The 23429-nt window shown below is 52.3% G+C and overlaps 8 protein-coding genes across 8 annotated transcripts; 4 read left to right on the top strand and 4 right to left on the bottom strand.

Moving 5' to 3' along the window:
* Positions 1-138: 138 nt before the first annotated feature.
* Positions 139-1773, top strand: J7T55_001714 (ldehyde dehydrogenase; the record flags this gene model as incomplete). Its single annotated transcript, XM_053135720.1, has 4 exons — positions 139-177; positions 229-597; positions 670-1080; positions 1144-1773. The coding sequence occupies 4 exons, from the start codon at positions 139-141 to the stop codon at positions 1771-1773; spliced, it is 1449 nt and encodes a 482-aa protein (XP_052986651.1).
* Positions 1774-2265: 492 nt separating this feature from the next.
* Positions 2266-4978, bottom strand: J7T55_001713 (fungal specific transcription factor; the record flags this gene model as incomplete). Its single annotated transcript, XM_053135718.1, has 11 exons — positions 2266-2438; positions 2530-2825; positions 2893-2971; positions 3110-3365; positions 3441-3635; positions 3709-3723; positions 3785-4266; positions 4350-4365; positions 4430-4551; positions 4789-4823; positions 4914-4978. The coding sequence occupies 11 exons, from the start codon at positions 4976-4978 to the stop codon at positions 2266-2268; spliced, it is 1734 nt and encodes a 577-aa protein (XP_052986650.1).
* A 577-nt stretch (positions 4979-5555) lies between these two features.
* On the top strand, positions 5556-7431 carry J7T55_001712 (uncharacterized protein; the record flags this gene model as incomplete). The annotated part of the gene is made up of 2 exons (XM_053135717.1): positions 5556-6638; positions 6730-7431. The coding sequence occupies 2 exons, from the start codon at positions 5556-5558 to the stop codon at positions 7429-7431; spliced, it is 1785 nt and encodes a 594-aa protein (XP_052986649.1).
* A 1301-nt stretch (positions 7432-8732) lies between these two features.
* On the top strand, positions 8733-9800 carry J7T55_001711 (uncharacterized protein; the record flags this gene model as incomplete). The annotated part of the gene is made up of 1 exon (XM_053135716.1): positions 8733-9800. The coding sequence occupies one exon, from the start codon at positions 8733-8735 to the stop codon at positions 9798-9800; it is 1068 nt and encodes a 355-aa protein (XP_052986648.1).
* A 139-nt stretch (positions 9801-9939) lies between these two features.
* J7T55_001710 (uncharacterized protein) lies at positions 9940-11029 on the bottom strand (the record flags this gene model as incomplete). Its single annotated transcript, XM_053135715.1, has 2 exons — positions 9940-10244; positions 10300-11029. The coding sequence occupies 2 exons, from the start codon at positions 11027-11029 to the stop codon at positions 9940-9942; spliced, it is 1035 nt and encodes a 344-aa protein (XP_052986647.1).
* A 1716-nt stretch (positions 11030-12745) lies between these two features.
* On the bottom strand, positions 12746-14783 carry J7T55_001709 (uncharacterized protein; the record flags this gene model as incomplete). The annotated part of the gene is made up of 3 exons (XM_053135714.1): positions 12746-13442; positions 13561-14034; positions 14287-14783. The coding sequence occupies 3 exons, from the start codon at positions 14781-14783 to the stop codon at positions 12746-12748; spliced, it is 1668 nt and encodes a 555-aa protein (XP_052986646.1).
* Positions 14784-18210: 3427 nt separating this feature from the next.
* On the bottom strand, positions 18211-19416 carry J7T55_001708 (gpi-anchored cell wall beta-endoglucanase; the record flags this gene model as incomplete). The annotated part of the gene is made up of 2 exons (XM_053135713.1): positions 18211-18956; positions 19083-19416. 2 exons carry the CDS (start codon positions 19414-19416, stop codon positions 18211-18213), a joined length of 1080 nt encoding a protein of 359 aa, XP_052986645.1.
* A 3352-nt stretch (positions 19417-22768) lies between these two features.
* On the top strand, positions 22769-23401 carry J7T55_001707 (uncharacterized protein; the record flags this gene model as incomplete). Its single annotated transcript, XM_053135712.1, has 1 exon — positions 22769-23401. The coding sequence occupies one exon, from the start codon at positions 22769-22771 to the stop codon at positions 23399-23401; it is 633 nt and encodes a 210-aa protein (XP_052986644.1).
* Positions 23402-23429: the final 28 nt, after the last annotated feature.

Genomic DNA, 23429 nt, shown 5'->3' with positions numbered 1-23429 from the left:
TTGTTGAGGTCCAGATCCACTCATGTTACATCCGCTGGAGTCCCGTCATCACCTTCATTCCTACTTCTTCGCTGCAATCAAGCACCTCTTCGACCGTTCGGCTACTCATTCAATTCATTGGCCCCATGATACATCACAATGGCGCAAACAACAGACTATAAGCTCAACGATTTCGAGGTACGTCTGCCCGATCTGTGTACGCGGCCCTGATTCCAACTCCCGCGCTAGGTGTTTCACAATGTGATTGATAACAAGCTCACATCCACGGCGAGGACTCGTCGAGCGGTCGATCCAAGCACTGGAGAGAATCTTGGCGAGGTGCCGGTCTCGACACAGGAAGATGTTGACCGTGCTGTTGCGGCGGCCAAGACGGCTTTTCCGGCGTGGAGCGACCTTTCTCAGGATGATCGAGCGGCGTACATGTTCAAATTTGTGGATGCAATTGAGGCCAACCAGGAAGGTTTTGCACCTCTGCTGGGGAAAGAGACCGGCAAGCCCCCGCAGACCGCTGGCATGGAACTATTCTTGCTCGGTCACCAGATTCGTGGGATGCTCAAGCATAGGTTGACTGAAGAGAAAATCGAAGATTCCGACGAGGTATGATCTTGAGGTCATACACCTTACTTTCTCCATGGCGTTGACTAATTTCTGAATCCATTGGCCTCACAGCGGAGCATTGTCCTACGTTACGTTCCAATTGGTGTGGGTGTTGGCATAGTCCCATGGAACTTTCCAATGCTGCTCGGTATGGTCAAGCTCGTCTCCGCCTTGGTCGCCGGGAATACCTTCATTTGGAAGCCTTCACCGTATAGCCCCTACACCGCACTCAAATTGGGAGAGGTGGGAGCCAAGATATTTCCGCAGGGAGTCTTCAACGTGCTCAGCGGCGAAGAGGATCTGGGACCGATGTTTACAGCACACCCAGATGTTGGAAAAATCAGCTTCACAGGGTCGGTGGCCTCTGGAAAAAAGGTCATGCAGGCGTGTGCACCCACGTTAAAGCGTGTCACTCTCGAATTGGGGGGTAACGACGCTGCCATTGTATGCGCAGACGTCGACATTGCATCAGTTGTGCCCAAGGTATGAAAATCTTCCAGAAGAGGGAGCATTACTGTTCCTGGCTAATATTTTGTTGTTGGACAGATTGCAACTCTAGCTCTTATCAACACTGGTCAGGTTTGTTTCTGCATCAAGCGTGTGTACGTGCACGAAGATATCTACGATGCTTTCCTTGCAGCCTTCGTCGAGTTCGTCAAGACTATGAAGAGCGGTGGTCCCACGGATGCTGAGGCCGTGCTCGGACCGTCCCAGAATAGCATGCAGTATGCCAAACTGCAGGACCTGTACGGACACGTCTCCAAGGAAGGATGGAAAGTCGCTCTTGGTGGTGGCTCTTCAGCGTCCAAGACGGGCAACGGTTTCTTTCTCCCGACCACGGTGCTAGACAATCCCCCGGAAGACTCGCGTATTGTTGTTGAGGAACAGTTTGGACCCATTGTGCCGCTTCTCAAGTGGTCTGATGAAGAGGATGTCCTCCGCCGCGCCAATGCGTCCTTGATGGGCTTGGGTGGTTCGGTCTGGAGCAGTGACCTCGAGCGAGCCGAGCGTCTGACGCGGCGATTGGAGGCTGGTACCGTCTGGGTAAACACTCATTTCGATGTTGGCCCACTCGTGTCTTTTGGAGGTCACAAACAAAGCGGTATTGGTGTCGAATCGGGTGTGGACGGGCTCAAAGGATGGTGCAATGCTCAGACAGTCTTGGTCAAGAAGTGAGGTAGGCAGCAGAAAGGAGATACACCACACCAAAGCACCTTCTCTAGCATAGCAACATCAGAAACAGATGTTTTGGGAACTAGTCAGCCATTTATTGTTAGTGAAATCATGAAAACTCACTTCCTAGATCCCAGCAAGTACTAGTTATGTTAATTACACATTTGATGTTGCTCAAACGGCGAGGAGCTTTCGAGTCGAAAAGGATTTCACACGAGTCTTGCCGTCTCCGTTTCACCCATTCCCTCTACCTTCTCTCGTATCGAAAGAGCTAGTCGTCATTCACCCTGTTAGACTCGCAAGTTCACCTCATCATGCACGTTACCACTGGTGTGACGGGGTTTGCCACCAATTAAGATGTCCCCAATTACTGAGTGACAGAACAACAAGCCAGCGCTGGCTGGGCTACTATTAGCAGCGTTCACTGTAACACCAAGGGGGTCAATAGAGAAGCTTGATTTTGTGTGTGTGAACCCTCGGTTTCCCCCATGACCTTTAGAATCTTCCAAAGCCAGGTATATTGACTTCGAATACATTTGTGAAGTCGAAACCAGCAAAAAGCTGGGCATCAAATGTTGCATCATCGCCTAGCAGCGAGTACGAGGGTGTTTCAGTTGTAGCTTCGGGTCCCTGTGAGAACAGTTCCTCGCCACTTTCTGTATCTTCAGCTGATTACAGACGACCTAGAAGTCAGCAGGACGTCCATGACAGCCTTCTCAAGTGTGTTGCACAAGATAAACCAATCCACAATGTACGTACCTCCGTAAGCGAAGTATCTGCTTTGCGACCCCGATGTTCTGTTCTGCACTTCGGCATCAAGTGCTGCCGGAGCGGTATTATGCCACTGCTCGCGCACAAACTGATTGGCGATGTGAGCAAAGCCGGAGAAAAGACTGCAAGGCACTGAGCTCGTTGTAGCGTAGTCAAACCGACTGAAATATCCAGCCACGGTATCTAGTAAGGCGAGGTTGGTCTCCGTCTCTTGGTGAGAAGGTCTGTGAATGACCATGTCGAAGAGAACAAACATTGCCGAAAGCGGCAGAGAGGCCAATATCCTATTTGTTCCATTAGCATATTTGCCCTGCAACCTTACAACGACCACTACTCATTTGAATCACTCACCATATCGGCGTGTATGGACGTATGTCAATGCAGATAGTGAGACGGACAACTGTTCTCGCGCTCTCCATCAGCTCCTTCTCTGCGTTTCTCATCCTGGCTTCATGCGCATCACTCTTGCTGCCATTCCTGCCTATATATAAGTCCAGCCTGCCTAAGGCTATTGACAAAGTATGGTAGGCATAGTGCAATCTTAGACAGCCTTCAGACATCGTCGTACTACTGATCGGCAGGCCGGGCCTCAAGCCCACTGGCATGGAGCATCTCCATGCCTCGAGTTCTGACTTCAGGCTGTCAATGTTGGTCTGATACTGTTCAACCGAGTTCAAAGTTGCGGAAACAGAAAACAGTCTTTCGTGAACCCGTGAGAGCAACCGGCCCAGCCGCAGAAGGGAGATGAACATCTCGAAGTCGACTGTTAGATGCTCCTCCACCGTTGGGATGATGGGACAACCAACTTCGTGGTCGGCAATTGTCTAAGACCCCTCGTGCGTCAGCATTTGTAGATGGCGACCTATTTTGAGAAAAAGGAGCAGAAAGAGATGACTGACAGAACTTTTGCCGGTCATGAATGTGGCACACTTCTCGAGGATGTATACCACCCAAAATACTCTGTAGCAGGTTGTCTCATCCTCTTTCGAGTTCATGACGGGACGGTGATAGCCCAATGCCTGAGCCATTCTTGCAGCTTCCATCGTCAGAAACTCGCTTATTGACATTGATGCTGCATTGGAACCGAAAATTGCCTAAAACACGTTGCCAGTTAGTTTAGCTCCTTGTTTCACTTAAGCACATGTTTCATATACGACGAAGACCTACCATAGCAGTGATTGCCTTCCGGAGGATGAGGTGTCAGATGAGTAACTTCGGTCAATGTTTGGATACAGAGACATACCTGTAGGTTGACCAGGGCCCCGGGGGGTAACAAGACGTCTGGAAGCAGGCTTAATGCAACATTGAAATAACTCCAAGCTTCGCCTTTGCCTGGCGTGAAAGAGCAGTCCGCAACCACATATTGGCAGCCTAGTGCCAGAACAGAATGATAAAGCGCACGGAATGCTGAGCTTTTGTCCCTTGTCTGAACATCCATTACACTGGCCTCGAATTTGGGCCTGTCCAGAAAAGGGTACAGAGGGTGCACATGCTCAAAGTAAGCTTCAACATAGGACCTAAGCTTGGCCCCTGAAATCTCAATTCCCGAGGAAGCCGAACGCGCAGGTCCGAATAAGGGAGTACTGTCCTGTTTGGCCCGACTGAGCTTTGCATTGACTATGTTCGACATCGTCCTAATCAATTCAAGTAGTTTGTCATGTCCTAGACGCTGGGAAATGCGGCGGACATAGGTTTCAGAGAAGTAGGCCAGGTTGGAGCTTGTCCCTGATATCTCGGTTAGTTACCAGACCTTTGACCAGAAAGCGAAGAAACGGCCTTTGATGTCGGCCGCTTGACTGGGTGCTTACGATGATGGTCATGAACCTCCAGGTCTTTGTCAGCGTAGGTTCCATTACATTTCGACTTCTCGATTGAGGCTCTTCCATACCTTAAATATGCTCTGAGCATCTTTCACTGGGTGCACACCTGCGAGCGACGGATTCTGCAATATCCGGTCGATGAATAAGTCGGATGATGAAATGAACTTGACGTGGTCGTCCAATGAGACACCTTGCTACATTAGTAACGCGCATAGTGGCCGCGAGATTGATGACAGAGCTGTTTCTCACTGAGATGTGCATCCTCGACACCCGACTGGGTTGATGCCGTGGACTGGATTTGCTGCGGCTGTCTGAGCGCTCGTCTTGTTCTTGCGAAATGGCATGGTACTTTTCGTTTCTACCAATACAGTAAGTCCAAAAATACAGCTCATACTGGCAGCCTGCTCATCGTCCTTTGCTAACTTACAGCACAGCTTGCACAGGAAGATGAACCAGCCGGAACTGGGTCCAGTCAGCAAAGTCGCAAGCAAACGATCCCGCCTTCCGGTGTTTTACCTATGCATCGGACTTTTCTCTCTTTGCACAAATTACATGTCCTCGACAATCTCGTTGACAGCCCAGAAAGTCCCTGGTCTGCCATATCGGCTTGAGCGCATTACGTCTTACCTGGTTGGGTATACGGGAGGGACAACCAAGTGTGAGAACCGAAACCCGAGGATCTCGTCCTTCGGTTGAGCGTACGGTGCCCTAAAAAGCGCTCGAGATTCGGGTTTCGGATTGCGGAGTCCAATAGAGTTCCGACGAGTAAGTTCTTATCCAGGCACGAGTGCAGGGCATGACTGACTAGCTACCTCATCCCGCGATGCCGATTGGCAAGATCCACCATAATACGACCCTGAGAGGCTTAAAAACCCGGTGGACATTTTCATAGCCTCCCGTCGGGACGGACCGACGGTGTCACTAACCAGATAATGGCCCGGCAGAGGTGCGTGTGGGTGGAGATGCATATTTGATGGCGCAATGAGTGCCGAGATCTAAGCTCATTGCCTCGGCCGAAAAATCGAACTTCAAGGCTTCGCCGGTAGGACACCTGGATATATAATTTGGAATCTACAATGGATTTTGCTTGGGAATTTTTTTGAGATATCAGTCACAAGTCTTTGAATCCCATTCCTTCGTCTGCATCATAGCCCCCTAGTTGCCAACAAAATGCAACAAAATACAACGTTAGCGATGTCTACCGCAGATATCTCGCCTGAGATACAGCACATTTTCCAAACCTACTCAGGGGGTCTTAAGTCTCTCGGCTTTCTCTTCGCTACACTCACTCTCGCGATATACATATTACGACAATGGGCTCTCCCAAAACCCATCCCTGGCATCCCACATCGCGCAGACGCCATCAGCTCCATCCTCGGTGATTTTATGACCCTAGGCAAATACATCGCATCGGGTGATGTCACATTCTTTGACTGGCTCACATTACAAGCCAAAGAGCTCGATTCGCCGATTTTCCAGATTTTCACGCGGCCTCTAGGGCGGCCTATAGTGGTGGTGAATGACTTCCGAGAGTCGCAGGACATTCTGATGCGGCGGGGGAAGGAGTTCGACAGGTCATTCATCGCAATTGATATATTTAAGGGAATTGTGCCGAACCACCACATTGTGCAGAAAACAAACGCCACTTGGAAAGGCCACAGACGCCTTCTGCAGGATCTGATGAGCCCAGGCTTCTTGGAGGGTGTGGCCGCGCCAGTTATCTACCACCACGTATCGAATCTCGTCCGACTTTGGGAAATCAAGACCGACGTTGCACGGGGCAGGCCCTTTACAGCCTCCGGCGATATCTACAACACGGCACTTGACGCTGTCCATGGCTTTGCGTACGGCAAGGGTTTCGAGCACCATGCTATCAAGCAGACCCTCGAATTTTATGAGCGTCTAGAGCCTAAGACCACCGAAGAGCTCAGATCCAAGGGCGGCATCGACGAGCCCATCGAGTTTCCCATTCAGGAGACGGATGAACTCATTAAGTCCGTGATCACTATAACTTCGACATTCGCAGAGGTCATGGGTAGCCCTATCGCAGGTCTGAAATGGCCTGTCCTGATGAGGATGCCCAAGCTGGTGAAGGCCAAAGAGATCAGAGATGAGTGTATCCGCAAGGAGATTGAAAAGGCAGTTAAAAGAAGTCAGAATCGTCCAGATGGCAGCATAGTGCGCTCCGCAGTGGACAACATGGTCTATAGAGAAACAGTATTGGCCGAGAAAGAAGGCCGGGCATCTGATTTCTTTTCTACTATTATGTTTGATGAGGTAAGTCCACACTGAAAGCGTCTTTTTCTTGCTACATGAACTGTATGTACCTGACATTTGTGAAATAACACTAAAACGATGGCTTCGATAGATTTTCGGCTTCGTCATCGCTGGCCACGATACTACGTCAACAACATTCTCCTGGGGCGTGAAGTTCCTAGCAGACAACCCTAAGGTCCAAACGCGCCTTCGATCAGCCTTACAAGCGCACTTCTCATTGGCGAAGTCCGAGAAGCGTGCACCCACCGTGGAGGAAATTATCTCTGCTCGTATTCCCTACTTAGAGGCTACTGAGGAAGAGATACTTCGCTGCGCACCTACTGTTCAAAGCGTGGACAGAGAAGCAGTAGTGGACACAGTGATCCTTGGTCATAAGGTCCCCAAAGGCACTCTTGTCATGATGCCTTCTGGTGGTGCTAGTCTGCGATCGCCTGGATTCGACATCGACGAGGCCAGTCGCCATAGCAGCAGCCAGGATGCCAAAAAGTCAGGCAAGGCGCGGCCAGACTGGGACCCTATGGATATCGGGGCCTTCAAGCCCGAACGATGGCTGGTGAACGATGGCAAGGACTTCGATGCTGCCTCTGGACCACAATTGGCGTTTTCATTGGGCACAAGAGGCTGTTTCGGGAAGAGGCTTGCATATCTCCAGATGCGGATGTTGGTCACGCTTATAGTGTGGAACTTTAAACTGTCAAGGTGCCCGGATCAGTTGTCCAGTTACGGACACAAGATGACGCTCACAACCGAGCCGACCCAGTGTTTTGTGAAGTTGAGCAAGGTCGAGCTTTGACAGTGGGGACAGTGAATTGGTTATTATTGTACAGGTCAGGAGAATGTTCTAGGATGGTATCTCTTTTCTATTTTCTCTTTTCTATGTTGAACAGGTTCATTAGATCTTTCTCGTGGCAAATCTCTGGAGAAATGGTAATTTCAACTCATCGCTTTAAGCACGAACCCCCCAATGACCACTCTGGGCTGTCCTGACATTTACGCCGGCACCTACTCCTGTGCCTGCCAACAATTGCTATCACGCTTGATGGTTCAATAAGCGCAATGCAGCTCTCATGTCTGTCATAAACGGTATTGTGAAGGCACCCCCTGGATTAAAGGTGCTATTGGAGAGAGCAGCGCCCAGCCTTGTCAAAATTTGAGAGATAAGAAACATGGTAGGCGTCCTGGGAACAGGAGTAGGACAAGGGGCATAAACGGATAGGAAATTAAGACTGCAGTGCGTACCTACTGCCATCTCCAGTCCGACAAGCCGTGTAATACTATCACGTATCCCCGTGCCAAGGTCTTGTGCGTTCTGTGCGAAGCTGCCCCGATTTCCAGCTTGATAGTGAATTCTGGGATGATTCCGAACTCTCTGGTTCTAGAACCCCAAGCCAAAGGCGTCCAATGGCAGGGCTCAACAAAGTGAAGAGCCCATCCCGGAGACTTTCTTCAGTTTGCCATCGATTCAATGATACGATGACACGTGGGCGTACTTTTGTGCCAATTCTGCTAGGTCCTTATCGTTCATTATATATTTGTGGCAACTTTCTGCTCTCGAATTCGCATTTCATTAAGCTGTATGAGCAGCCGAACTTATGAAGTTCTAGGATCCCTGTACGTCGTCGGCACCGACGTGACAAGATGCACGCCCGGGCACCTAGACGCGCATTGCGCCAAGCATCATCGGCGGGGCCCAGAATCGTCGGATCGGGCCAAGATCTAGACTAAAAGGACAATATTAGAACCTACCCAACACGGTGGTCTTCGGTTGGGTAGATGTCTGAGGCTAACTAGGACCCACCCAGGTCGTCGTCTGCAATACATCGTCAACGTCCTTGGTAGGAGACGAATGTGATCACAGGGTGTTATGGCCAACTTGGCAGGTTGCTCCGAAGTGTACACCACACATGCTTTTGCTGCACTAATAGAAGGCAAGGTGTCGCCACGAGCCCTCAGCTTCGAGTCAGTTAAGCCAGCGCTCGAAACCAAACATGCTTCGCCATAGCGAGTGAGCTATATAAAGCTGGCTCTTCCCCAGGAAATTTATTATCCTCACAAACGTCTGTGAGCTACTCTATAAACTCCGGCTTCAGCGCCATGATTCCTATCAGCAAGTTCCTTTCATTCGGTGTAGGTCTGGTTGCACTATTGTCTCTCATCGATCCTTCGCAGGGGCAAACTGTGACTCTTCCAGCCAACATCGCGATCGATCTCGTTTTCCCCCGCAACGACACTTACAACCCGGCAGATACTTTCCCCGTCGTCTTCGCTCTGCAGGGTGCTAGTGCGGCGTGGACATTTGGTTTCTTCTTTGAGTGGCGCATCCGGCGCGCTGAAGGGTGTCAAGGCGAATGCGGTGTCGTCGACAGTGGACGCTTATCGGTCGATCAAGGCGAATTTGGCAGTGTATCTTTTGGGGACGATGACTATTATTTATACCGGGATGAATCGACCGCGTTGAGTGGGAATTGGGGGCTGGGTGTTGCAGCTGGTGGCTTCGAGGGGGCTTATAGTTTAGAATGGGACTTTGGCTTTCTCAGAAATTGCTCGGATGACGGCGGCATCCTACAGTCCGAAGGAGGGCGAACACAGCTTACAGGCAGCAGTACCTTCAGTGTTGTACCGGGTGCCAGTCCCGATATTCGAAGACAACTCGAAGAGTGCCCGGTGTCTGGAGGTGTGGTAGGCGTGCAGGCGAATTTGAACGGCTGCCCGAGTCTGGGTACCACCGGAGTGGAGGCTGACCCGTGTGTCGTTGAGGTCCCGGACGATGTCGTTGACGACGTTGTCGCTCAGCTGGCCGCGGGGGGAACTCCAGAGCAGCCTGGCGCACCACCGATACCTGGTGTGCCGCTTCCAGGGGGGCCACCTGGGGTAACTACAATCATCGGCTACCCAAGTGACGACGGAGGAACTCAGACGACGTCTGTGGCAGACTCTATCACGGCCCGCGCCTCATCTCGCACCTCGTCAACTGCACCTATCACAACCGGTTCCTCGAGCGCCGTAGTTCCATCTGCGATCTCCTCGTCTGCTTCAAGAAGTGCGCAGACGAGTGCTGTACCCACAACTGTCGTGGTAAATGAATCGGCCAACACCGAGAAGAGGTCCCTTGGAGCTGCCGTCATTGCAGCGCTGTCAATGTTGGTCATGTACATGCTCTAGGCCACGCCCACAAATTTTCAAAGTACGCATGCATTTGTCGAATTTTGGCACGGTTCATTTCATGTGGACCAAGCTTCCAATATGAAATTAAGAACTGAGGGTCTTTAATTGAACCGCGTATGCTCTAACTGCGAAACCTCTAGATACCTTCAAGATTTTCTTTGATACTCTGCTGAAGGGATTTGTATCCATCTTGGCCATACCATTGTTTCAAAAGTCTCGCACCAACTTCATTTGGTACCTTGCTGAGATCACGCTGTTCGTTCGGGTCGATTTTCATCTTGGACTCGTCCGCATCAGGCCTCACCTTATTAATGGCCGCAACTGCGTCCTTGACGTTGACTGGCTCCGCACATGCAAAGATGCGCTCGTTCTTGACAGACTCATCCAGCACCGCGGCACAGAGGTGCAGCCTTGCGTTGTCGACGATATCGACAAAGTATTCTGTGATCATTGTTAGTCCTGCTATTGGCATATGCCCACTCGGGTCCAGACATACGAGGAATCACGGCCGCGGTTCCCTCCTTGAATAGCCGAATGGCAAAGTCCCCTGTGGCACCGGCAGAGCCGACCAGTCGGCCAATGTTATAACCGGGCAGAATGGCATTGGCAACGAACGAGGGTTTCTCATTCTTCATAAAGTTCCATAGTGCTCTCTCGCCCTGGGTCTTGCTAGCCGCGTACACCAGGAATGCATAAAAATTGGGCCCAATGATCGTCCCCTTCGTCTTGACCGCTTCCACGGCCTCGTCATCCCACGTGTCGGCCGTCGCAACAATACCCTCAACGCCCGGTTTAGATAGCAACGCCGCGGTCGACGAGCTCGTCAGCGTGAAACGCTTGACTCTGGGCTCTCTGGCTGCGGCACGTAGAAAATTCTCCGTCCCAGCGACGACGGTGTTGATCACATGGTCTGCGTCCTCAGAGAACGTTGTGTCTGAGGCGACGTGTATAATGCTGTCGACTCCTTTGACAGCGGCATTGATCTCGTCCGACGGGTGAGCAAAGTCCGAGACTACAGCGGTGGTGTAGTTTGGGTGGTTGTGATGCTCTGCGACTGTGCTCTCGCATTTCTCGCTAGTACGTGCTGTCCCGCGGACACGGTAACCAAGGTCGAGAGCCTCTCGGACAATGTTCGAGGCGATGTGACCAGAGGACCCAGTGACAAGAATCAGGGTGGAGGAGGGGTCGAGGAAAGGATCACGTAGTATTCTGGAATGGGACGCCATTGTGGAGAGAATGCAGTCAAATGACACTGGTGCGTAAGAAATGTCACTGGGCAGGGAATCAGATTTCAAGTTCGTGGAATAAGACGACCAGTCTCGTCACTCTAGGTGGCCAGCAAGAAAGCGTTGTCACGGCGTCGGACATCAGTGCCGTGACACCGGGGCATGGCCTTGGTGGTTTTGACTTCCTCTCCCGCCTCAGCTCCGAAATCCGCGGCTCAACCAACAGATAGACCGTACCAATGACACAAGACTATGTGGAGCAGCAGTGTGGAGCAACGGTGTGGGGCAACAATGTATGAGTTGTCTCTCGATGGCAAGATGAAGCTCACCTCGACGTTCCGGACCGTCCGGGTTCAATTTCATCTTGCCGGTCCTCCGTGATCCGCCAGACGAAGGACGGTGCTCAATGTATGCCGTGAGATAAAGATAAGCTTTGCAGCTGCGCTGGCTGGTGTTCTCAACCGGATAGCAGGGATTTGCCCCATTCGTTTATTGATTTGAATTTCTTTTCTTTTCTTTTTCCCTTCCAACGTCCACTGCCACCATCGAGAGCCACAGCGCATTGATAATGACTTCTAATGCCAATATGTCTTCGTTCAAATTCACGATGTTCTAGGCATTTGCCTCCTCTCCATGCCCGAGCTCTATGTTCATGTTGGTCAGTCCTCGCCTTCGCCAACCTCGCAGGGGCACCCATGTCCGTGTCGTTGAGGTGAAAATCACGTTCTCATACAATGGATTACAGTATCAGCATCAATTGCCACAACACTGTGGGTGGAGAACACCTGCTGCTCTTGTTCAAGGCAGCCCGCGATCAGCCTTTTCACAAGGTCAACCTGAATATCGACTAGCCTTGCGAGTTTATACAACAATACGGATTGACTAGAGGAACTGCGACATTGTACCTTACGACAGCTGAAAACCGGCGACTGAGCATCTCACGAGTCCTAGGCACGGCGTGCCGTGTTGTGTACTGAGGGAAACAGCCGGCGACGGGACCGAGAGACATCAGCAAACTCGAGCCGGAGGAGGGCGCCGACCTTCATCTGTGGGAGGAGGACCAGCGCGTCGAGTCTGAAAGATGTGTGGAGTCTGGCGCTGGGACTGGGCACGACAATGATCGAGATTTGGCTCCGCGTCCTCTCTCTTGGACATAGACATAGGTAATCACCGATATATTTATCACCCGGAAGCTGACGCACCTTTGATCACGCAGTCGTACAACACGAAAGAGAACTGGGCCGACTCATTTTGGAGAGGCAACTATCCCAGGTTGTCCAAGAGCAAGAGCCGCCATGATCCCGGCATACTTTCTAGTCAGCGTCGGATTCAATGCTGACGACGTGCAGGCGGCGGGCGCCTGGCCTTGTTCGGTCGGCTTTATCTCCAAGACGTCTAGCTTGTTCCTTGTTATGGCTGAACGCCAACAATTGACCGATATGGCTGTGGTGGTCATTTCTTGTTCGGCGACATGGAGCTTATCCGGATGCATTTTCGGCCGCCAGAGACTGAGTTGTAGCCGGCTAGCAAAGACTGCGATCGAGCATGAAGCACGCAGGACACGGGACTTGAACAGACAGGGTAAGTTTATGTCACTCTGGAGCGCAAAGAGGACCAAAAGTGGTGTTTCAGCAAATTGCTGTCATGAGTTGACCGACTCGGGGTATTGTAATATATCTACGCGAAATAGCGACTGGTCTAGTCTCGCCCGTCATTTTACTCATCCTTGAGATGCCTCTTGTAGCCAACGAGTTGACCCATCTCTGTCCAGAAGCCCAACGGAGGGTTCCTGAACTTCGCCTCGTAGGCATCGACGATGGGCCTCTCCCAGACGAGATCCGCATCGTAGGGGCTGACAACCTTGGTCCTGTGAACCAACTTCCAGCCAATGAACAGAATGGGCGCGAGGATCACCATCGTGTAGTAGGTGAAGAACGTCGACACGTCCCAGGGCGTGAAGCTGCTGTAGCCGTAGAAAATGACCACGAGGGTCTCGAAGATCAGGGCGATCCAAGCGCCGTACGGCTGGAAGTAGCCGTAGTACGGGAACGACTTGCGGTCAACGCCCTGGGTAACGCATGCGCGGTAGAAGAAGAGGTATGTGATGGTCATCACGATGTAGTCGATGATGCCGCCGGCCGTGATCAGGTTGACGAGCCAGGTCAGGACGACGTTGGAGCCGGACGAAAGCTGCAGGAAGGCCAGGAACGGGAAGCACATCACCACGATGAAGCAGTAGATGGGCACACCCTTGTTTGTCATCTTGCGGAGGAAGCGAGGCGCGCGGCCCTCGAGGGACATGCCGTACAGGTTGCGAACGGCGGCGTACGTGTATGTGTTGCCGGCGGAGAAGATGGACGTGACCATCAGCGCATTAGTGATGTGGGGCAGGACGGTGACGCCCATGTTGTTCCTGGAGGAAATTACGTATTAGCGGAGTTGACAGCTGGGCTGAAGTGGAGGTAGACCTGGAGCCCCGCCAAGGAAAGCTGGGGACGGGGCGAGACGAGACCGGACGAGGGGAAACCTACATGGCAATGACATAGGGAGAAGCAGCGGCGCCAGCAGCAGCCTTCTCGCCCTCTTCGATGCCCGTCAAGGTCGGGTCGTTGTAGGGAATGACGATGCCAACGCACAGGGCGCCGAGGATGAAGAAAAGACCAAAACGCCAGTACACAGTCCTGAAGGCAGTCTTGATGTACGTCCGCGGTCGCTTGGCCTCAGCGGCCACCATAGCAATATACTCGGGTCCGACGATCGTAAAGGAGGCTGACCAGAGAGCAGCAAGGAAGCCCTCGAAGCGACCGAGGTTGCCTGTCGTGTGCCACTCCTTGAAGGACCCGGGATCGTCCCAGTAGCGGAAGCCGTAGGCATCGTGCTTCGGATTACCGCCACACATTGTCACAAGCGTGAATGAGAATAGCATGAAGATGAGGATGACCTTGCCGCCGGAGAGCCAGAATTCGGCCTCTCCGTAGCCTCCAACTGCAAGGACATTGATAAGACTAGCACACGAGAACATTTAGCTTCACACATCTCAAGGCCTAGGGGCTCGGCGCAAGGGGAGGGGAGGAGGAGGAGTGAGGCTGCGACTCCGACCAAGGGCATTCGATCAACAAGGGGGGCCACTTCCGGCAAACGGGCAAGTCAAACAGGCACAGTCACTCTTCGCGCAAACTTGATCACTCGCATGATAGCCAGCGAACGGTGTTCACAGCGCCCCAGGCAGGGAGGGGATGGGAGGAGGAGAGTCTCACGCATAGAGGACAATGCAAGCGGCGATGACGGCCGCGGCAGGAATGTCATCTCGCCAAAAGGACAGAACCAGATTCAGAGCCGTGATCTCGAAGGGGATGAGCAGGGCCTCGTAGAGGAAGAAGTTCCAGCCGATAGTGAAGCCGAGGGCGTCGTCGACCCATTTGCCGGCCATGCGGATAAAACCACCGGACACGGGGTGCAGGGTGGCCATCTCGGCCATGCAGTTATTCACCAGGCCGAGCGAGCAGCTGTAGAGGAGGTACGCGATGAACAGGGAGCCGGGACCGCCTTTGTAGAGGCCGGAGCCGATGCTGACGAAGAGGGCCGTGCCGACGGAGCCTCCGATCGCGATCAGCTGGATCTGGCGGTTTGCGAGACGCCTGTGCAGGCCGTCGATGTTGCCATTGACGATCTCGCCCGAGTCGACGTCGGACACGCGCCACGGCGTGGCCTCGACGTCGTCATACTTTGTCTTTTCGTGGTCGGAGGAACTCATGGTTGCGGCGCGCGAATTGCTGAGCCACACTAACCGTGTGCCCGCACGAGAAGATACAGAGAGCGAAGGTTTGGGCCGAGGTCAAGGTCGAGTTCGAAGTCGAGGTTGAGGGCGGGCTTATGTGACTATCTGGCCGGTGAGTTGTAGGCCAGGCCGGGTCAAGATAGCTCAGTCACAGTCAGATTAAAGAGGAACAGAGGGGCGACCGCGAGAAAGCTCGGATCGAGTGACTCGGGATGAGAGAGGTGAGGACCGAGAAAACGAACGGTGTGGACGTTTGGGGACAGGGTCACGTCTTATACCGACTAGCTGGATCCATCCAGCAAAGTGAATTAAGTTCCGCACAGTCGCCTCTCCCTCTCTCTCCCTCTCTCTCTGCCTGCTCTCTGTTGTGTACCACTTGCCCGGGCACTGCACCGGCATGGATATCAAGCATGGGCAGCACGAGCAGCAGCAGGCTCAGGACCCAACCCCATGTCCATCCCTGTCGTTTGTCGATGAGACGGAGGTTTTGCGAAGGGCTGTCATTGGGCAGAAGACGGGGCCAAGGCCGCGTGCAGGGTCGAGGATGGGGCAGGAATGCAGGCTTATCACAGCTAATCGAGACCCTGGGGCAGAGTCCCCTGTTCGCTTGTGTCGACTGGTCTCTTGGGGCCGTCCAGCCATCCTGGCGCAGACTCGGCGCAGGCCTGGCGCTGAGCCGGCGGGATCCCAATAGCGGATGGTCTCGCAGTCGCGTGGGGCGTCGAGACGGAACCAGTTAGACGGGCTAACACTTGAGTGCCCGTCTTGGGTCAAGCCTGGATTAGCTTGTCTATCTGGACCTCGCCATCCATTTACTGTGTGGTACGCTGCGCATCGCGCATGTATGGCCTGGGTTTGTTGGTCTGTTGACCGAGTGAAAGGATTTTTTCTCCCACGCCACTTACCCATACCCAAGCTCTTACGCAACAGTCTACTCCCCCCTTCCCTGTCTGACAGAGGCATAGTGGCACGTGAGTCGAGTCCCTTGCGGGTGTATCCACGGGGAAATTGAGGGTGGGGTTGAACAAGTACGGAGGAGCCACGGGGTAGAGAGCCAGAAGAGAGGGCATCTGCATGTACCACAGTGTCATCCGCATCTGCGCGTCAGGCATGTGTGGCGGTGATACAGTCCTCAGTACATCATATTCCTCCCCAGCCCTTGGGCCCTTGGACCCTTTCGTCCTACGATCCTTCAGTCCTTCAGTCCTCCTACTTCATATACATAGCACCAGAGCATCCATTTGCCTACATAAAGCCGAGAGCCATGGCCCGCCCTCCCACGAAAAGCTTCGCAAGATGCTTATCGCTACATACAGAGAGGTGCCTGAAATGCATTACGGGCGGACCTCGGGAGATTCATGGATGGCCATAAGCGTCGAGACGGCGAGGGTGAAGCTAAATGGATGCCGCTTCTCGCTGATCCAGGCTGTCCCTAGTAAGCCAGCCTCTGTCTGATGCCTTCGCTTGGGAGTCGAGGCCTCCCTCCCGGTCTGCCTCGTCTCTCCCTCTTTATTCCCGTATCTTCAAAGTTTCAGGCTGTCGGGCTGGCTATCTGCATGTTCGCAATATCATTGTGGCTGCTCGGGTTCTCTGTGCCACCAAGCCTTCGGGTCATTCTGCAGAAAAGTCTCTCTCCCCCAGTTTGCTGCTGGCCACCAATTCGTGTCGACTGGGGCCCAGTACCGATGCCCTGGCAGTGACGTAGGCCAAGGGAATCCTTCTCCACCAACCTGCATGCGGCACTCCACCTGCCCACGCAGTTGACTCAGCTGGACTCAGCCAAACAAGACACTGGGCTGACGGGCAGACTGGCAGACAGACAGTCAGTGCAGACATTTATTCCCTCGGTGTGGTTGTGTCCGTGCCGAGCTCCCATTCAGGTTCCTTCGACGTTCGTTCTACTCCCAAAACCGGATAGGTTGTACAGTACTTGGTTTCCCAGAGCCTGTCAACCAACTGCGAAAACATGCCATCGTGCTTCCGATTGCTTGTGCTGTATTCGTCAACAGCATCATCTGACTGCTCATGATGGCCTGATGATACCCACGACTGTGCATACAAGTACCGAACGCCAGGTGATACGCGTCTTTCCACAAATGCGCCTGAAGGTGCATTTTTACTGTGCCAGAGTGACCACCAAATACGAAGAAATCAGCCATGCAACAGTCTAGGATTCAGAATGGACCTCAGTACTGTAGCTCGCTACCCAATTATCAGGGTATCAGTACGTACATTCACTGTCAGGACCGTACGCCACCATCACCATGGCGGAATGTTGGAATGTGGCCCTACTGTGCCGGCTAGCCTGCTAGCCCAAGACGGCTGTGGCGTTCTAGTGGAATTCTGCCGCCGCTTGCCGAGGTTAACCACTTGCAGTCAGGCCTTTTGGCACGCCTGCCAGGCCCACTAGTCCGTGCAACCTGGTTGGAATCACAATTCGGAGACTCCCAATGGTCGACGGTTGACCAGTCTACACAACAGGTGCTGCGTCCGTATATTGTCGTGGCAAACAAGTTCCAAAGGCATCTCACATGCGATGGCTATCAATTGAAGTCTTTTGGACGACGGTATACCCTTTAACTGTTGTAAAGTGTTCAAATATTGTACGGTTCAGATACACCTACCTGCATGCATGGCATGTATCCAAATGCAGGAACACATGCAGAGGCGCCTGCAATTATCAGCTTCGTCACAGTCACGTAGGCTACTTACTCATGTTGAATGTAACTGAGTGGCAGACGCATGCTTGGGCTTATATGTCTGCTTCTTAAGCCACAGTGGCAGATCCCAAACTTCGTAGGTATCTAGACTTCAATCTGCCTGTTGACTCTATAGATAGAGAAGCCGGGATCTCGAATGTTTGAGTGGTATTTTTGCTAGCTATCACTTGCAACCTACTCTTGAATGATAGGAGACCGTTATAATATTGTAGACTCGTCAAATCGACGGTCCATACGCTCAGACCGACCGCTGATAGTGCCCTTTGGTCTTTTTCTCATCTATATACTGGTCAGCTTTTCATGCATGTGTGCCGACATGATCCTAACCACCCACGTCCTCGAAGGACTGCGAAGTTTGCTCGAGACGCTCGGTGGAACGAACTGAGCGCTTCTCGAGTTGATGTGCCCATAATTACAGGCATAGTCATACAAAAGTGTACACTCAATCGGTCATTGCAAGCATCTACGCCCAAAAACCATTTAACGTTTAGAAACTCTAGTCATAACAAGTGAATGAAATTGTATTGGTTGTTCCAGATATGGTACAAGTTCCTATTTCAATATCCAACATCTTGTAATGATGTACGAAACGGCAAAGCTCAGTCCTCTGGGCAGCCTCATACAACATCATGCACAGGTCTTTTTTTATGTCTATTTATTTAGTTTCCCTGAGCCTGACTTGCTTAGCAAGAAAGATCGTAGCTCTGGGGCACCTGGTTGAGGTCACCAGCGCCGAAGATACCAAAGTCGGGGTTCGCTTGGCCGTTCTGGGACTCCTGCAGGTTGTACCACCAGAGGTTGATGTTGTTCTCCACCAGCGTGCAGGCAATGTCCTTCCAGTAAGTGCGCGCGTTGACAGAACCGGCGACGGCCTGACCGAAGTCGTCGCCCGAGATGGGCCAACCGGTCTCGGTCACGTACACCGGCTTGCCCTTGGCGATGGCGTTGGTCTTGTTCAGGCCGGAGTAGAACAGGTCCGAGGCGGCCTCGATCGAGTTGCCGTTCGCCTTCTCCCAGTACGGGTAGCCGTCGAAGCCGATCCAGTCGATCTCGTCGACGACCTTCGAGTTGGTGGCGTTCTCGAAGCTGTCGTACGTGTCGACGTGGCCGACGGGGACGCTCGACAGCGCGGTGCCGGAGATGGCCTCGCGCACCTTGCTGATGTAGCTGATGAGTGTGTCGACCTCCACGCCGGGGCTGGACGAGTCGCCCTGGGACGCTCGGTACAGGTCCTCGGATCCGACGGAGATGCCCACCACGAGGTCCGTGAACGCGGAACCGTAGGTGGAGATGGCTGACTTCAGGGCCGTGATCTCGTTGTCGATCGCCGCCGTGCTGCCCGACACCCACATGCCGAGGAGAAGGGTGGTCTTAGTTGCGATGGCGGCAGGGATAGCAGAGATGGGATCACTGGCGCTTCCGTATTGGACTGCAGGAGCCGGTTAGCATCATATGTTGAGCCTCATTGACGTGTCATGAGATCGACATCTTCACGCGGGAGATCGACATCGCGAGAGACAAGGTGGGGGTGAGGGGCTGCGAGATATGTACTCACCCATGGTATACAGGCGAGCGCTGTTCCATCCGGTTGTGTTGGCCAGGTTTTGTGCCTTGGTGAACTCATACTCGAAGTCGTTCTGGGTCTTTCCCGTGTAGTCGAGGAAGAAGGCGCCGTAGTTGAAACCCTTGATGCCCGAGTTGGCGGCACTCACGCTGGCTGTAGATGAGCTGCTGTCCGAGGCGACTGCGGCGACTGCGGGTTGGGCGAAGGACCCAGATGCAGATGGGACCGGTGTTGCTGTGGGAGCTGTGGCGTTGAAGCCGTTGTAGAAAGAGCTCGCGGCGGTGGCCACGGCGGCTACGGCACTTGACTTCTTGGAGCAAACCATTTTGACGGCTGGTTGATTGGTCTGGGGATTACTATTTCGTGCAAGACGGCGCGAGGAGCAGACAGGCAAGGAGGGAATGGCAGGGAATTATTAAATACTAGTGTTGCCTTGATTATGGGGAGTGAAAAGAGTGACACCGTGAATCTTGAGCGAGTGATGATCCAAAGGTGGGTGAGAAAAAGAAGGTGAACTCTTTCTCGGCCCAGGAGAGGGCTGGATCGACCGTGTTTAAAGGCCATCCGTTTGGTGATCGAAAACAGGGCATCTGTTGATCTCCCGGCGCCGAGTGATCTCGTATCTGGCGTTGCGATCCGCAATGAGTGGTGATGAGTGGACCACTGCCGTGATTGACCAAGTCGAGACCTCCTGGACCTCTGGGGGCCTTTGATTGCGGTGGGTCGGGCATTGCTATTTCTGTGAAAATCTCCGGGTCCCGGGCCCACACCCGGTTGCCCGGAGGGCTGTGAGGGCCACGTAAACCCCCGTAAGTTCAGGGATATGTCGCCCAAAAGGGCCAAAGAGTGATGTCAGGTAACACTCTTTTTGTCGTGACAATGTCATATTGAATTCAATGGTTTACCATCTCAGATGTCTTGAAGATCGGTTTTGTATCTCGGATGTTGCTGATTCTGAGCCCTTTGATTCTTGGAAACTTGCTCGGCACGGTTCTGTGGCTTACAGCTGCATCCCTGATTCAGATGCTGCGGCGAGGTTGTCAATTTCGACAGTGGGTTGGCCTCAGGGGTAACTGGCCAACAAAGACCGGTTTGTGGCCCTTCCATTGCCCGGGGAAACCTCGTCGCCCGTTAATGCTTGTAAGAGGACGCCCAACCGAGATCACGTACTTTCCACATCATCGCTACAATAACTTGGAAGAAACGTTCGATTAGAACTTCTAGATGCCTTTCCAGACCTAATGAACAAGAATAGGGATAAACAAACCCTGAACCTCCTGGATAAAGGACCCCTCCTTTTCAGTCGGCCTCACCGCCACCGCTCATTCATCAGAACCGACGTTTCAGGTCCACACCCAGATTGCAAAGCAGTTGGAATCAAATCATGTGACAAGGTCACTTGGAAAAAAGATAATTCATATATGCATCGCTAACCCCCTACACTGCATGCCGGAATATCTTACTTTTATTCTGGGTTTCTCCCTTCCAGATGGTGACAGGTTCAAGGCCTTCCGCAATTCAAATCGAGCATCGTCCTCCCGAGGTTGTCTCCCCACTACATGACCTTTCCGCAAATCAGCACTGTAGTCGTACAGTACAGGCCTGGTTTAGTAATCCAGGATCTCCGATCCTACATCGAATATTAACAAGACTTTCGCCCAACATTCTCATTTCCTCTTCGTGCACATTGGCATCCTCCCCGAGATCAAGACTATCCATCGTGTATTGGAAGCAAAAGATGCCGCTGCTCGTGATTCGAATTGTTTCAAGAATTGCCAGGAAAGTCAAGTACAAACAGCTCAAACTGTTATTAGACCCGTTTTCTGAATTGCTACTGGCGCCCTAGGAAAGGCACAGTATCGTTCGTGACGGGAATTCGGATGCAGTCATTCCTCGGGGCGTATTGTGTAAGCTGCCGGAAGTCGGCAGCGGTGTGTTGTGTCATACGTTCTTATCCACAGGGCTCCCGTCTCCTGTCTATACATGCCGGTGCGGTAGGCAAAAAAAGTCATTCGTCCACATGAGGCCCTTCATCGATGAGCCTCAGGCTGTGAGCTGCCGTCGAAATTCACCAAAGACTAGAAATCAGCAGATTGATTCACCCTTTGCTGCCGTCTGTTGTGTTACCGCTTCGCGATTTTGGCCTCGGTGTATCGAAGAACCTATATGTAAATTTTTTGCAGTATTTCCAACGGGCGTAGGACGCATTTTTTCATACAGGGCGGCGGAGCACCGCAATAGTGGTCCCGATGTCTGAGATAGATGCTGTCATGCTTGAATTTGCGCAGACTTTAAGACGGCCAAGAGCCGCAACACTGGACAATTCAATAAGCTCAGTGAGGGACAATCGATATTGCGCTGCCAAAGAAATAAAGATCAAAGTATATGAATCCAATAAGCAAATTTGATATTACCGACACTCTATCCTCGAATAACTTCCATGGGATAGAAGAACTCGTGGAAACGTTCCTTTTTCAGCGGGCCACCGCATTTGTTGCTATAACTGTACATTCCTTTCGAACATAAATATACCAGGCTCAGTGTACATATTCAACGAGCCGTTGGAATAGCCAAGCGGGGGTAAATGACCTGGTTCAATGGACTTCCAAAGAATTTACATTTCGCCAAATTTATGCGAGGATTAGGTTAACCTGTGCCATTGAGCGACTGCTCAGAAAGATTGAGATGACAAGAAATAAACATATCAAAGTAATTGGAAGGAATCACTTGAGTGCCATCGCAATTGGGCTGGTCTCCTGGTGCCCTTATTGCAGCCAAGTATGTCGCAAAATAAGAATGCATTTGTGTACCACCGACCCCAAGACTAACATAAGAAGACCAACATAAGACTAACCTGGAATTGATTGGGGTGAAGGAGTGAAGATATCAAAACATGGTTGTGTGGAAGGGAAAAGAAAAAGAAGAAAAGAAAACCCCCCGAACACGTCGACAGCGCGTGGGTTTGCCATCTTCTTGATGCGGCATTGTGAAGAGACAACAGTTTAGTTCATACTTGCACTTTACACGCAGGCAGAACCGCACGAGAGAAGATCCTGGGTTTTATACGGGCGTAGAGGACCCTCACTCATGACTCTGCTCTGTGGGAAGTTGCTTATATAGCAATTCTGAAACTCTGCAACTGCGCATATATTTTTACCAGCCCGGCCTCACCGAATTGAGGTTATCCGGCAGTCTCGGGGTTTCGGGGCGCTCGACGGTTTTGGCGGCCACCGCATCAGCCACGACCAAGTGTCATGCACAACTTGGCGGGATTCCGCAGCATTAACTTTCCACTGAAACGAGCGCACCCAGCAGAAAGTCAATTAGATACTGTTGGCAAAAGGGGCTGCTCCGGGCTCACGGAAAAACGTACGATTCGTTGCTTCCGGCCCAGCAATGCCTCCTTTTCTCGAGGCCGAGACACATTCGTGTTCATGAGTCGACAGCGACATGTTCAGAGAGACATCATTGAAAAATTGTATATAAAGCCCCAAGGGCGGCTTCGTCCCTAGAGATGAGTTTTGTGATTGCAACCAAGTCATTCTTTCTTGCACATTTTGCATACACTCACTCTCTTTTGGTCTCTCTTTGAACAAGTTACGAACAACACTTTATTCGCACCGCTTTCGACACGCATACATTTATCATCTCACGATATCGGCCGACCCACTGACACCATGCGTTTCGCGATTTCCTCCATCCTCTCCGTGGCCTCCCTGGCTGCAGCCTTCCCGTCCGGCTCAGGCCTTAACTTTCTCGCTGCCAAACGATCAAGCTGCGAAACAACAAGCAAAGTCGAATTCCACTTTAATGACACCAGCATCGGCACTTTGGATTCTTGCACTACAGACGTCACGAACCGAGGTAGTGATTCCTCGCCAACACTCCGCCGAGATGCCAATACCACGTGTGTGGACGGCCCATCGACAAACTACACCGTCGTGTCCGGGGACACACTCGAGAAGATTGCACTCCAGTTCGATTCAGGAGTCTGCAACATTGCCGCAGCCAATGGACTCAGCAACCCTGATTTCATTCTCGCCGGTCAGGTTCTGATTGTCCCGACGGAGGTATGCGAGGCCGAGGTCGACAATACGAGTTGCCGAACAGCAGCCGGTACAGCCACATGTGTCTCTGCGAGTGCGGGAGTGTCAGACACCTACACTATTGTCAGTGGTGATACTTTCTTCCTCATCTCGTCGAGGTTGGGTATAACTTTGGATTCATTGGTCGCTGCCAACCCAGATGTGGATGCGGGCGCCTTGGAAATCGGACAGGTCATCAATATCCCTATCTGTACCGACTCGTAAGCCAGCAACATCACCTCAAGAGATATTT

The sequence above is a fragment of the Diaporthe amygdali genome (assembly GCF_026229845.1).
Source record: "Diaporthe amygdali strain CAA958 chromosome Unknown NODE_58_length_245710_cov_65_198243, whole genome shotgun sequence".
NCBI classification, from domain to species: domain Eukaryota; kingdom Fungi; phylum Ascomycota; class Sordariomycetes; order Diaporthales; family Diaporthaceae; genus Diaporthe; species Diaporthe amygdali.
Note: the sequence above shows the minus strand (reverse complement) of the source record. Positions and strands in the feature narration are given on the sequence as shown.